The sequence below is a fragment of the Copidosoma floridanum genome, unplaced genomic scaffold (assembly GCF_036245765.1).
Source record: "Copidosoma floridanum isolate Cflo_tuat_1 unplaced genomic scaffold, Cflo_Japanese_pri ptg000030l, whole genome shotgun sequence".
NCBI classification, from domain to species: Eukaryota; Metazoa; Arthropoda; class Insecta; order Hymenoptera; family Encyrtidae; genus Copidosoma; species Copidosoma floridanum.
In genome coordinates this window covers 11,826,614-11,840,500 of record NW_028321907.1, presented here as the reverse complement: position 1 = coordinate 11,840,500, position 13,887 = coordinate 11,826,614, and the positions used below count along the sequence as shown (strand labels likewise).

The 13,887-nt window shown below is 34.8% G+C and overlaps 2 protein-coding genes across 2 annotated transcripts; one reads left to right on the top strand and one right to left on the bottom strand.

The window, feature by feature from the left end:
• Positions 1–3,260: 3,260 nt before the first annotated feature.
• Fancd2 (Fanconi anemia complementation group D2) lies at positions 3,261–11,158 on the bottom strand. Its single transcript, XM_014349262.2, has 14 exons — positions 9,769–11,158; positions 9,425–9,698; positions 8,978–9,337; positions 8,110–8,904; positions 7,947–8,038; positions 7,713–7,884; positions 7,384–7,635; positions 6,920–7,301; positions 6,556–6,844; positions 6,268–6,477; positions 5,906–6,200; positions 5,611–5,828; positions 5,328–5,539; positions 3,261–5,250 (listed from the first exon to the last, which is right to left on the bottom strand). The coding sequence occupies exons 1-14, from the start codon at positions 10,952–10,954 to the stop codon at positions 5,140–5,142; spliced, it is 4,848 nt and encodes a 1,615-aa protein (XP_014204748.2). The 5' UTR covers positions 10,955–11,158; the 3' UTR covers positions 3,261–5,139.
• Positions 3,518–5,143, top strand: Tango2 (transport and golgi organization 2). Its single transcript, XM_014349368.3, has 4 exons — positions 3,518–4,059; positions 4,198–4,444; positions 4,506–4,724; positions 4,791–5,143. The coding sequence occupies exons 1-4, from the start codon at positions 3,918–3,920 to the stop codon at positions 4,999–5,001; spliced, it is 819 nt and encodes a 272-aa protein (XP_014204854.2). The 5' UTR covers positions 3,518–3,917; the 3' UTR covers positions 5,002–5,143.
• Positions 11,159–13,887: the final 2,729 nt, after the last annotated feature.

The window sequence follows — 13,887 nt, the reverse complement described above, 5'->3', positions numbered from 1 at the left end:
TTTAAATTTCTTATTAAATTATAAATCCAGTCAAAAAATTCTTTAACAGAGGTGAGCGTGTAATGCAAAAACGTTTTATTATCGTGGAATGTTAACTCAACATATCTTTTGTGCGAAATCTTTTATTTTTTTTATTTATTCAAAAGTGCGTTTTAATATCGCTTAGTGTTGCTCAGGCCTGATCTGACTTTTTGGTATATACAGAGTTGTATGTGTAATATATTTATTTACATGATAATTTGTTAATTTACATTATAATTTATACCTACATTTCAAAAATACATTCTCAACGATATACTTGTTTTGCAAATATTTTCGTAATTTTCGTACGTTTTTTTATTCTTGATGATACAATCGTGCTTAAATAAATAAATAAATTAAATTTAAATCAACTGATAAATAACAGATTAATACTTGAAATAAAACTAAGATTATTTAAACCATGTAGCCAAACAATCTAAAACGAAGTTAACTGTATAATAAGACTCAAGAAATTAATTGTATCCTAAGGAAAAAAGTATTATATGCCTGCAAGGATCAACGATAATACATATCATAGCAAGAATCGATGTTGGAATTCCAAGTGAGTCGCAAGGACAATTTAATCCAGTATCGTGTTATTGTCCATAGAATCAGAAAAGACCTTTCTTTTAACCAAAATTCATATGCAGTTACACTGTGACAAGATAATGTCATTTGGCAATGCTGTCAATAGTTGTTGTACTTAGGTATAAAAGAGCGCGTGAACGCAAGAAAAAGTTGTTTATTTTTACATCGAATGAAAAGAAAAAAAAAACACATTCATTCCGAATTTCTCAAGTACGACGAACTCTCGTGCATTTTGCATAAATTTACATACGTATTTATGATTATCAACAAGAGCACAGCGCAGCAATCCGTTTGATGAGGCCTTACGCGCGGAATTAATTTTATAATTATTGGGCAACAGGCTAGAGTAATACTTCAGTCCAACAACTTGCTATTGCGGTGTCTTTTTTTTATCTAAAAATTTTAGATTGTACTTAAAATATTTTTCCTCGAAAACAAACACTCAATCATGCTCTCGAAGCATCACCTGATATGTTCGCGTGTCAACGGCCTTTTATCAAAAATCGCGACGAGTGATTGGAAAAATATTTTATTTGCTCGATCACAAAGTAGGATATGATAGAAAATATATCGATTCAAATCTTTGATGATTTCTCATCTCAAATATCCGTTTTGTCAGTAAAATATTATTTTCACTATAGGTAGTTCCGAATTTCCGTTGTACTCAATTGAAGACTGCAGGTAAACAATTTTACACTTCTTGTAAAATAAATCCCATACGCAGTATTGTAAGCGAAGTGCTAAAAATATTTATTTTACGTTTGACACTCTCACGTAAATAACATAAATATACCACATGATTTATGCACTATGGTCCTAAATTTTTCAAGAAAACATGTAATCGTTAACAAATTTTTCAACTCGATTAGTTTTAAAAATTTTCTTATATTTTTAAACACACGAAAGCAAAGGAGATACAGTAAAATTCTATTTAAATCAAAAAACAAATACAATTGGTATGTATCAAAGTGATTTTTTACAGCGATAAATATAACAACCCCATCATTCGCTGCCTCTTTGTACTCGAAAAACATCAATATTCTGTCTTAGGCTTACTCATTTTAAATACAACAAAGACTCTATAAACGCGATACATAAAAATTTATTGTTCGATATTTCTTAATAAAATAATTATCTGATGATTGCTATTGCTGGAACTTTTTATTATTTTATCAAAGTTAAATCTCAGTGCAATATTATTGCAAAAATCCACAGCCATACATTTAATAGTCCAAACAATACTAAGTAAATCAACATAAAATTAGAAAGTATTAATCGATGTACCAAAATCATTTACTTAAAATAAAAAAAAAAGTTAGATCATGGTTTTATTGTTTTTAAATTCGTATGCCAAATCATGTAGAGTATATTGAAAATATAAATACTACAAATTTCATCATCAAGTGATCACCTTTGAACTTCTGTTGTTATCAACGTTTCACCCAACACATGGTGTACCTCACCCCATTTATCTTACATCTTATGCTCATATGTGATGTAGGTATGTTTGACTCACAGCCGAGAACATTATCTTTTGATTATAAATACAAGTTTCATTTTAGCGTGCAAGCCAACAGTTGTCTGGACGTACGAGAAATAATACCAATCAAACTGCATATTACTAATAACTCGAAGAACCAGTAGCGTGAGTTTTTGTTTTAATATTTTCGTCTCAGTACTTATCCACTCGATTTATTCTTATTAAATCGTATACGTCGCGATAAATCATAAATATTCGAGTTGCAGCAGGTTTCGCTTCGTCCAAGTATAGAGTCGGTCACAATGCTACTTGTTAAAAAAAAAAAAAAAAAAAAAAAAAAAAAAAAAAAAAAAAAAAAAAAAAAAAAAAAAAAAAAAGAATAAAATAGCTCATTTTTATTAATATTGATGAAATTAAAAAAAAAAAAAAACTAATTTTTTCAGATACTCGCAATGGCTAAAATTGTATATGTATTACTCGCGATCATGCTAATTACACAACTAGTTTTGGCTAAACCATCATCCAACGAAGTAAACGAACCCGTCAAGGATTGCGCCAAAAGAAAAGAATACGTGAGTACACCAATACTTTTTTACATTATATGTGAATCCAAAGCATGTATTGTGCGAAATATTTATCACCTCCGTTTAATGACAGTGCGTTCTAACCGCTCAATGTTGCCCAGGCCTGGTCTGCGCGACTTATGCTGCCAGATGTATATTAAATAGTTGATTTTTCAAAACAATTTAATCAGATGAAAGAAAATCCCCTGGCGAGCATTGTAATCAACCCTTTGTAAGTATTTTCATGTAATTTGATACTTTAGTGTTAAAAAATAAATATTTGTCACGAATCAAGTGTATGTAAATATATATTTTATTCAGATGATATATGAAAACAACTCTAACGAGTCGAACTGATTTTTATAAATTAAAAAAATTAAAATAAAATCAAATACAAATATAATTATACGTGTGAGTTCATTGTGTGCTGTTACTCACCCATTTTTATTGACATCCATCTCTATTGTCCTTACTGTTATGAACAATGTAATGTGGAATACGTGCGATTGATAATAATAAATAACTTTCGATATTATATATAGATTTTTTATTCCTTACCAATAATATAAATTTAGATCAACAATTGATTGTTACAGCACACTTTAACGTTTTAATATAAGAAGAATCGCTTTACTTTTCCACTGAAAAATCTATTATCAGGCACGAGTGAATACACATGCTTATCAAATAAGTTCAATTAACGATCCGAGACACGGTTACAAGTACAATCGATGTGAAAAAAACTCTTTTTTAAGATACTTGGCGCCAGTTAGATAATCGTACTAAACAAATAAAATTAGTTAAACGATTCGACGTGAATAAATGAAACAGTAAACAAATAAACGACAAGAAAAATTATCCTTTCATTCATTCAAAAATCGTAAGTACTAGCGCAAGCGCGGGTTTAACAGTTTTTGTGTGTTTCTTTCTCAAGGAATCTCGTCTCCCTCTCCTTCGCGTATTCGAAATCTTTGCCCTCCTACGCATTGCCGTCGATATAAAAGTGTATATAGTCGTCGACTCTTATCTCGATAATACAGTAAGAATGGTTCTTAGGTGCTTTTACAATAAACTTAAACAAAAAATGTTTAACAAAGAAAGAAAGATACACAAAAAGAGACAATGACGGTAGCAAGTGTTCCAAGTAGAAGAAGCCAGAGCAGTGGCGATGCGGTAGCTCGAGATAATATACATCGGCAAAGCCAGCGAGGAAGATTGGACGTTGACAGCGACGCGGCCGAGCCACACCCTTTTGTCGTGGCGACATGTGTATACTGTTTATTCATCGGAACCCGGAACCAAAACCTACCGGCTACAGACTCATTTTGATCGCGAATCGCGATGAGTACTATGCCAGACCCGCCGAGCCTGCACATCATTGGGACGATTATCCGGGATGCCTTGGAGGTATTGCCAATTATTAATTTCACTGACGATGACGATGAGTGTTTGATGCTTGTTTTGAAAATCAATGGATATAATATGCTCTCTCTGAAATTATTTACGTAGCGGGTGGATTTAAGTAACATTTAAGAAATAATGTAGGAACAGACATGGAACCAGGCCGAGAGGGAGGAACTTGGCTGGCACTTAATTACAAAACTGGCAGAGTCGGTGTGATATTAAATTTAAACGGAATGCCTAAATCCAGTCAAGGCAAGGGTCGAGGTTTTTTGGTGAGGGATTACTTAACGACTCCAAATTCAACAAAAGTTCATGCAGACGAGCTTCACAAGTACAATCAGGATACTCAAGCTTACAACCCTTACAACTTGGTCATGGTTGATTTGAGGTACGATTATTACTTTTTGGAATAAACAATTTTTCATTACAATTGTTTTGTCAATTTTTAGGAGCAGTGATGTCTACTATTTGAGCAGTGAATTTAACTGTTCAGGACAAAAGACTCTTCATGACGATGTTTTGGGATTTGGAAACAGTAGCATAGAAAGGCCTTATCAGAAAGTATTAATTGGAAAAGATAGATTCAAGAAAATAATAGATAACGCATCGACTATTCGACAAGAGCAATTGATTGAAGATTTGATACGATTATTGAAGCAAGAGGAAAGGTACCTTTTGCAAAACATTTGAGATCCCGACACTCGTGACAATTCTCTCAATTAATTAATTTTTAGACATCTTCCCGACAATGAACTTAAAAAGCGATCACCAGAAGCATTCAACGAGTTAAGCTCTATTTTTGTGCGACATGAGAAAGAAAAATACGGCACAAGAACTCACAGCATCATACTCGTTGACGAATCTTTCAAAGTTACCTTTGTAGAGGAGACGATGATGGGAGATGGTACATGGAAGTGTCAAGTTTATACTAATAATTTAAATTAATTCAAGTGCCTTAAATACTTAGTGTTTTTTTTTTTTTTATAAAAAGAAAAAGCTCCAATGTAGAAAAAGTAAAAAAAAATACTGTTGATTTATTCACGTTAGTGAAAATATAAATATCTTTGAAATAATAATTTAATTCTAATCCGTTGTTTCATCTGGATCAGAATCAGAATTACTGTCATACACCACTGAGGTGTTATCTTCTGCATTATCAATCGCTTCTGAGCCAATATCCATATCTTCAGAAGTCTAGAAGAAAAAAATTTTTTCAATGCAATGTCTAGGTAATAATAATATGTTATATTTAAAAACTAAAAATATCATACCTCAGAAGCAACCTCTTCGCCATCCACATCCTTATTCAATAACAAGTTTCCCATCCAGAAAGCTTCAATAGAATTGTTAGCTGTCAACATTCCTTTAACTCTAAAGATAAACTTTTCTCGCCTTGACTTCATAAGTGGGATTAACTTTAACATTGATATATTTTTATCTTTTCGGGCTGTACAGAAAATATCTCTTAAATATTTTCCAGTCTCTAAAACAAAGTAAGACATCGATTTTAATATTTGTTTTAGTCACTCACAATGTAAAAAAGGGTTTGCTTACTTTGAAACACTTTTATCACTCCCAACACGTCTTCCGTTTGATACTTAACATTGGCCTCAAGAACTTTCATACCAGATGTGAGAAGGGTTTGATAAAGTATGGCCATGTATCGAAGATACATTATTATTTGAACATTTAGTGCTGTTGCCTTGCAAATATCAGTAATTACGTCAACACACTTGGCTAATTGCAACCATGACTGGATTCGATCTGGGTCGCTGAAATAAACAGTGGTTACATTTTTAAATAACATATGCATTGTGATTCGGAAATAACTGATCGAAAAAACACCTACGTATCTGCCATTCCAAGTGAAATGTTGATACCTTTGACGAGACCGCAAAATAATTGCTTAAAAACTAAATGGAAATTAGTTCTAGTTACAGCCGGAAGAGTCTTCAAACGAGACTGCGGACGTTCAAGGGCCATAATTTCATCTGGCAGCCATTCAATGACTGAAGATATTGTTTTCAGTGGATCAGGCTCGTTTTCCATCCAAGTTTTCAACAACTCTTTGACTGCCGATTTAAATCGGGGACCATTGGGTTCATTGTTCCACTCAAGAACCAAAAAGCTATAAGCCATTTTTGCTGAAAGCAACATGTATGAAGTTAAATTTATAGTGTTTGTCGTTTTCATTTAATTTTTTCAACTTACCATGTTTCTCCTTGGATTCTTTTTCAAATGATTCGGAATGCTTCAATAAACAACTACACATGTTTACCAGTGCGATAGCTAACGAAATTTCAGCAGTGGCAATGTCCGACAGTGATTCGAAATATTTGTATGCTTCAGCTACCAGCTCCTTTCTCGTTCTCAACGAGGAATTGGACTCTTTCATCATTGCTGCCAGAGATCTAAGACCCTCTGCAAGGAAGTGTTCGTTCATCATTCATAATTGATTTCAAACGTCAAGACGCATTTAGGTATAAAAAAAGGACATACCTCGAACTAATCTACTGTGTCTAGAATTTTGAAACTCTTTCCAACTGAACAAGGTAATAAAAAGGCATAATAGTAACCTTACAGCCTCCCTCTCGTGGGTTTCGTTATCCACTCTTAGTTCAGCGACAATTTTCTTAAACTTACTACACACCATTGGCAATAATTCAACAACTTCTTGGATAAAACTCACTGAGGGTTGATTTTCAAACATTCCAAGAATTTCTTTGACTACAAAGCAAGTTTGTGCGATCGTTATTAATTGACAGTTGTTATCCAAAAGATTAAGTATCTAAAATAGAAAGCACTCATATTGAAACTGATGGAATTGTTACAATTCGATCCAATCATGGTCTCATTCACTAACTTTCGCATCCATTTTTCGGAAAAACGCAGGGTTTTTCATTGTCATCTCGCATCCGATTTCCCAATTGTCCCATTCAGGTAGTGCAATGGGCTGTTTCAGGCTGTGTGATGACTCGGCGTTGTCATCATCTTTCTCCTTTTCTTTATCCTTTTTTGACTTTTTTCCACGCTTACCACCTTTTTTCCCCAGTTTAATATCGACCCGCACAAACTGCGGGGATGGAAAGTGGTGGAAGTAACAAAGTGGGGGCTGATAGTGACTGTCGCACATCGCGACCATTGACACAAATTCACCTTGTAAACTCATTAAGCTGTCCAAACGCTTGAGGATCATCTCTCGGTAAAGATTTTCTTTTTCACTTACAAAGCCACTTATGAGTTCTCTGAAATGAAAATAAATGATGATTATCTAATAAGGGTCATATGAAATCAAACGAGTAATTATGAATGCAAAAGAAATGGTACCTGAACCAGTTTATACAGTGTATCATGTAATCGGCGGTTGATGGCTCTGGCAAATCCATTTCTTGAGGTAATAAAATAGCAAAACCTAATATAGCGTTTATACTTCCTAAATTTTTGTTAAGTCGCAAAACACAAATACGGAGAAGCTTAAAATATACAGCAACACAAGCTCCAGTTTTGCCATTTTCAAAATAAACGTAGTAGTCTTGTTGTGAACTATTATTGATACAGTATTTTGGTTCTAAATGATCACTAATAGTGGACAAAAATATAATTGCAATCATCAAATATAACTAGCAAAAAAAAATATTTATGATAACTTGACTTACTTTGGGTTTTGGTCGAGACAGCAGGTATTTACGAAATGTTCTTCCATAAAGTCTGATACATTTTGCAAGAAGTTTTCATTAATGTTTTCTGTAGTAGCTATGATTTGTCCTAACTGATCGTAAAAAAGAGCTGTCGAACTCACGCAAGTTTTCAAAATGCTTAATGTCATTTCTGAAAAATAAAATAATTGGTCACAAGTGTAATTTTTAAATCTCATGTAAAATTACGCTTACTTATAAGTTCAAACGCATCGTCGCTTCTTTCTCTAATTCCAGCCAGGTGTTTAATTGACATGACGGCTGCGACGACTCCTTTGCATTTGGTTCTAAAAAATAATAGCGAATTAGACAAATAAGCACTTTAAAGTAGTTTTTTTTTATTATCATCTGCACTTACATCACTTTTGAACTGGTCAACTGTTTCCGTAGAATCATATTCAAGTCACCATCTAAAATATCATAAATTTTTTCGGACCGAATGCACAATCCAAAAAGTAAATGGTACAATGCTGCAACTTCATCAAAGTCCAAATTGTCAACTTTATACAAAAAACTTCGTAGAAATCCCGCGTGTTGTTCAAGGAAACGATATTCGCTTTCATTATCAGTCATCTTGCAAAGTACAGCGAGTGCATTTTTTGCCGTCTTATCCCTACAACCTAAAAGATTCGAGAGCCTCTCCATTACTTCCCTTTGTCTGTGGGGTGTGTCAGCTTGACTGATAAATATATTCCGCATCCATTCGATTCCAAACTCTACGTGAGTAGGGCTGTTGTCTTTCAAAAGATTGATCGCTAAATTTAGAGTTGTTGATTGAAAACTTTTCAAAACGATTTTGTAGTTAGTGTACAGAAAATCTAAAAAATCGGTTTTGTAATAATTTTCCTTAATATGGTTGTGAAGGGCAGTTTCAACAATTTTTCTTCTTGCTGCCGTTGTCTCGTACAACAAAATTGACAAAAAGAGATCCAAGGGTTTTGCTTCCGACATAGAACTTTTAATAATTGCAACGGCAGCTTGAGCTACTTCTTTAAACAAATAAATGTTTGATTTTATCGCATTCATCATAAACATTTGATTTGTATGACATTCTTCGGGTTTTTCTTTGGAATTGGGCGACATATCTACAAGCCTCAAAGCTTTAAGTGATTTTAATGCTACTGCTTCACTTGCACATACTGTGAGTACAAATCTGTAAAAAGTATTTTATTGATTAATCAAATCCTAAAGTCAGTTCAATTGTTACAATTAAAACTTGAGTATACCTAGTAATGTTGGGAACACAGCTTTTGTCAGAAATTTTCTCTAATAAACCCAAAACTTGTACTCTCAATTCTTCTCTGTACTCCTTGGGTAAATTTAAATTATGCATACAGTCTAAAATATTATTAGTCATATCACTGTTAATTTCCATGATCTTCATGAGCATTTCTGCTGTAATGCGATGCTGTGAATCCGTAACGATATCGGGAATAAAAAGTATAACGTCTCTTTGAAACCATTCAGGAGATCTGCTCAATAATTCTTCAATCAGACTGATAAGGCAATCTGGATCAACTATCATATCTAAAAACCTAAGCTGCTGAATCATTTGGTTAGCCCAAAGTGCATCATCTGATGAATCACTAACTCAGAAAAGAAAAATGTATCACATATCTAGTTTGCAAACGCCAACAATTACAGAATTTTAGATCATGTTGCTTTATACTTACGTTGCAACAACAGCATCTATCAGTTTTTTGAAAAGATTTTTAAGTACCTCAACTTGTAAGTGGGGAACTTCAAGTAAAAGTCTAGTGAGCGACACAGCTTTTGAAGAAACGACTGTTCCTTCCTCAGTTTCTACTATCATCACTACCAAGGATTTCTTTAGATTTTCTACATCATCCATATAATTATTCCAAGATTCAAGTATATTTTCAACATCATATAATTTTGAATCAAACGAGTCTTTCATTTTTTTTACAATATTCCTCGTATCTTCCGCTATCGAATTGAAAATAGATGTTAAATAGATATTACTTGGGGAAAAAATTAATCATTTATAAATACTTACTGATCGTGTGTGAACTGTCTCCAGAATACAACGTAATTCCCATCTGGTTGACAAAGTCCGTAAACAAGCTACCATCATCATTTTGGCCTTTTATTTTTGACCTTTTATCGTTTACATCTCTCTCGAGATTCTGAAGATCCTCTAGAGAGTCAAGCTCCGGTGAATCAGGAATTCTGTTTCTAATGTTCTTAGGTGGAGTCTTGGCTTTAGGAGGATTTTTGGGTTTAGCTAAAGATATTCTCGACAATCCTCTTTTTTCCTTTGAAGTAGATGCTTTTTGAGGACTTTTGGTAACTTTGGAAGTTGTAGGCTTTTGAGGACTCTTTTCTTCTCTTGTCACTTTCTTGGGGGCTACTTCTGTATCTGAAAACGACATCTCTTCATCACTGAAAGATGTCATAGACATATCATTAATACTGTCGGCAGCTGTCCTTCTAGAAGCTGACCCATCTTTGGAGTTTTCAAGATCCTTTCCTTTCTCCTTTTCAATATTATCTCGAGTCAATTTCTGCTGTGATGCTTGACTCAGAGCGGTTTTCACCCTCTCAACCAAAGGTTTGGCTGGTGCCTTTTGTGCCTTAGATTTACTCAAAGGAGCTCTCAAGTTAATCTTCCTGTATTTATCAGCCGAAGTAACCGAACTGTTGGAATTCTGGCTCAGCTTGGAGGGGCTCCTATCCATGGACTCTAGTCGGGAATGAATGTAAGACCCTCCAAAGTTGTTGCTTCCCCGTTCACTGTCATCGTCATCTTTGTCCAAGTTGTTCTTGCATTTAGGTGAGCCAGGCTTTGCAAACTTGTCAGCACCGATCTTCTTCTTCTTTTTACCACGTTTGGGCGACGAGGATCCAGAGCTCAAGGAACCCACGACGTCTACGTCTAGCTCTTGGTCGTTGCTGCTGCTGTTGCTGCTGTCGTCGTCTTTGTCGACAATGACGTTTTTCCTCTTTTTTTTGGTAACTGCACGCACAACCGGCTCGTCGTTCTCGTCATTCGAGTCACGCTCGCTTGAGTTTTTTCTTTTTCTAGCCCTCATCGACGCTTCAAACGCACTAACGGACCTAGAGACGGCTTCTTTCGTCATCTGCGAGGTCGTCGAACTGATTCGCGTTATTCCCAGTTGACTGGACGACTGGAACTGCTTGTGCAGCACACTGCTTTTGTTGCCTAGTTTACGCCGGTCCATTACGATGCTTGATTGCTCTTTATATTTTTATCGCAGGGCAATTGTTTCGTTCCAACGTCAATATTTTAATATTTTGAAAAAAAACTACTCACTACAGTCACTACCTTTCACGAGTGTGACACTTGCAACCGCTCAAATTACACATCGTATACAAAACACGTGCGTGAACTCGTGAAGGCATGCAACTACTTGTATATCTTGTTATTCCCGCTCTCCTCCGTCTCCTCGGGTGCGTTCCGAAAGTCAGATTCACCGCGTAAATGGCAACGCTGCTGTCACAGATCGTCACATAAGGTAAAGTGACTACTGGAGCTGAGGTCCGAAATGCCAAAACAAATCGTGATTTTTAGCGACGGTGTTATGGAAAAAAGCGCGATTTGTTTTGGCATTTCGGACCTCAGCTCCAGTAGTCACTTTACCTTATGTGACGATCTGTGACAGCAGCGTTGCCATTTACGCGGTGAATCTGACTTTCGGAACGCACCCCGAGGGTTCCGCATGTCAACAAACTTTGATATTTTTTACTGTTTTCTCTCCCATGCCATCTGATATTTCGGAGTTTGTTGACATGCGGAACCCACCGACAGTTAGTACAGGTTGACGCTAGCGCTACCCGACCATGCGGCGTTACCACGACCTACGTAACTTAACTGCTGGCAGCATTTGCGGAATACACCCATAGTCCGCAGGCTAAGTAAACGTCCTTAACCGCCTTTTTTACTAACGTTTAGAATAATGATTGAGACAATCAATGATTGTATCATGAGTTTTTGTATAAAGTTCAATTTATACAAATAAGTTGGTAAATATAGGCACACATGATTAATATTTAAACATTTTAAGCTGTATAAATATATAACATAGATTCCAAATATGCATTATTACCGCTGGAATATGCTAACAAAACCAAATATCCGTCTTTCTCACCCAGCAAAATAATAGGTATCTGTTTAATCCTGTATCAATTTATTGCACACATGCGAAATGTTCAATGACAGTAAACAATGACATAATTTCAAACTTTACTTTTAACTCTTCATTTCACACGTAATTTTACAATGCAATTGATAAATTATTATTCATACAAAAGTATTAATATTCTTATAGGAGGTCGATTTTCAGGCAAAAGATTATTTGTAAACTTGGCGTAAACAGCACAGCCAATGTCAACTTTTTATTTTCTATCTACACAACTAGTTGCGGCTGGTTTTAGCGTTTCAGATTTCTAAACTAAAAAGTGGCCCTAAAATTCTGAAGGAAAGCTTTAGATATTTTAGGCCCTAGAGCCATGTTGTCAATTATAAACCAGCCGCAACTTATTTGACAGATACAAAATGAAAATTCAACATTTTCTGTGCTGTTTGCGGCAAGTTTACAATTTATCTATTACTCGAAAGTATACATATATAGGAGGTTAATATTCGTATAAAACATACACTGCAAACTTGCCGCAAGTAGCACAAACATCGTTAATTATTTATTTTGTATCTATTTCAAGAGTTGCGGCTGGTTTATAAGTGACTAAATGGCTCTAGGGCTAAGCTGCCTAAAGCTCTCCTTCAGAATTTCAGAAGCAATTTTTGGCCAAAAAAATCACGACCGCTAGATGGCGCTGATCCTAATGATTATAACTACTTATAGTAGAGCCATTTAATCAATTATAAACCAGCCGCAACTAAATTAGTAAATACAAAATAAAACGATAACATTGTTTGTGCTGCTTGCGGCAAGTTTGCAGTGTATGTTTTACACCAATATCGACCTTCCTTATATTTACACTTTCAGGTAATAGATGAATTGTAAACTTGCCGCCAATAGTGCGAACAATGTTGATTTTTTATTTTATATTTATGAAATTAGTTGCGGCTGGTTTATAAGTAATTAAATGGCTCTAGGGCTAAGCTGCCTAAAGCTCTCCATCAGAATTTCAGAAGCAATTTTTGGCCAAAAAAATCACTACCGCTAGATGGCGCTGATCCAAATGATTATTTTACTAAACTTATACTAGAGCCATTTAATCATTTATAAACCAGCCGCAACTAATTTAGTAAATACAAAATAAAACGATAACATTGTTTGTGCTGCTTGCGGCAAGTTTGCAGTGTATGTTTTACACCAATATCGACCTCCCTTATATTTACACTTTCGGGTAATAGATAAATTGTAAACTTGCCGCAAACAGCACAAACATCGTTAATTATTTATTTTGTATCTATTTCAATAGTTGCGGCTGGTTCATGAGTGATAAAACCGCTCTAGGGCTAAGCTGCCTAAAGCTCTCCATCAGAATTTCAGAAGCAATTTTTTGCCAAAAAAATCACTACCGCTAGATGGCGCTGATCCAAATGATTATTTTACTAAACTTATACTAGAGCCATTTAATCATTATAAACCAGCCGCAACTAATTTAATAAATACAAAATAAAAAGTCAACATTGTTCGCACTATTGGCGGCAAGTTTACAATTCATCTATTACCTGAAAGTGTAAATATAAGGAAGGTCGATATTGGTGTAAAACATACACTGCAAACTTGCCGCAAGCAGCACAAACAATGTTATCTTTTTATTTTGTATTTACTAAATTAGTTGCGGCTGGTTTATAATTGATCAAATGGCTCTACTACAAGTAGTAATAATCATTTGGATCAGCGCCATCTAGCGGTAGTGATTTTTTTGGCCAAAAATTGCTTCTGAAATTCTGAAAGAGAGCTTTAGGCAGCTTAGCCCTAGAGCCATTTAATTACTTATAAACCAGCCGCAACTAATTTCATAAATATAAAATAAAAAATCAACATTGTTCGCACTATTGGCGGCAAGTTTACAATTCATCTATTACCTGAAAGTGTAAATATAAGGAAGGTCGATATTGGTGTAAAACATACACTGCAAACTTGCCGCAAGCAGCACAAACAATGTTATCTTTTTATTTTGT

Excerpts from the sequence above, each read along its gene's own strand:
- Fancd2 (XM_014349262.2), bottom strand. The coding sequence starts at position 10,954 with ATGGACCGGCGTAAACTAGGCAACAAAAGCAGTGTGCTGCACAAGCAG. Across the intron at positions 8,905-8,977 it reads TGTGTTCCCAACATTACTAG|ATTTGTACTCACAGTATGTG; the intron begins GTATACTCAAGT and ends TACTTTTTACAG. Across the intron at positions 8,039-8,109 it reads TTGACCAGTTCAAAAGTGAT|AACCAAATGCAAAGGAGTCG; the intron begins GTAAGTGCAGAT and ends ATTATTTTTTAG.
- Tango2 (XM_014349368.3), top strand. The coding sequence starts at position 3,918 with ATGTGTATACTGTTTATTCATCGGAACCCGGAACCAAAACCTACCGGC. Across the intron at positions 4,060-4,197 it reads TTATCCGGGATGCCTTGGAG|GAACAGACATGGAACCAGGC; the intron begins GTATTGCCAATT and ends GAAATAATGTAG. Across the intron at positions 4,445-4,505 it reads TTGGTCATGGTTGATTTGAG|GAGCAGTGATGTCTACTATT; the intron begins GTACGATTATTA and ends GTCAATTTTTAG.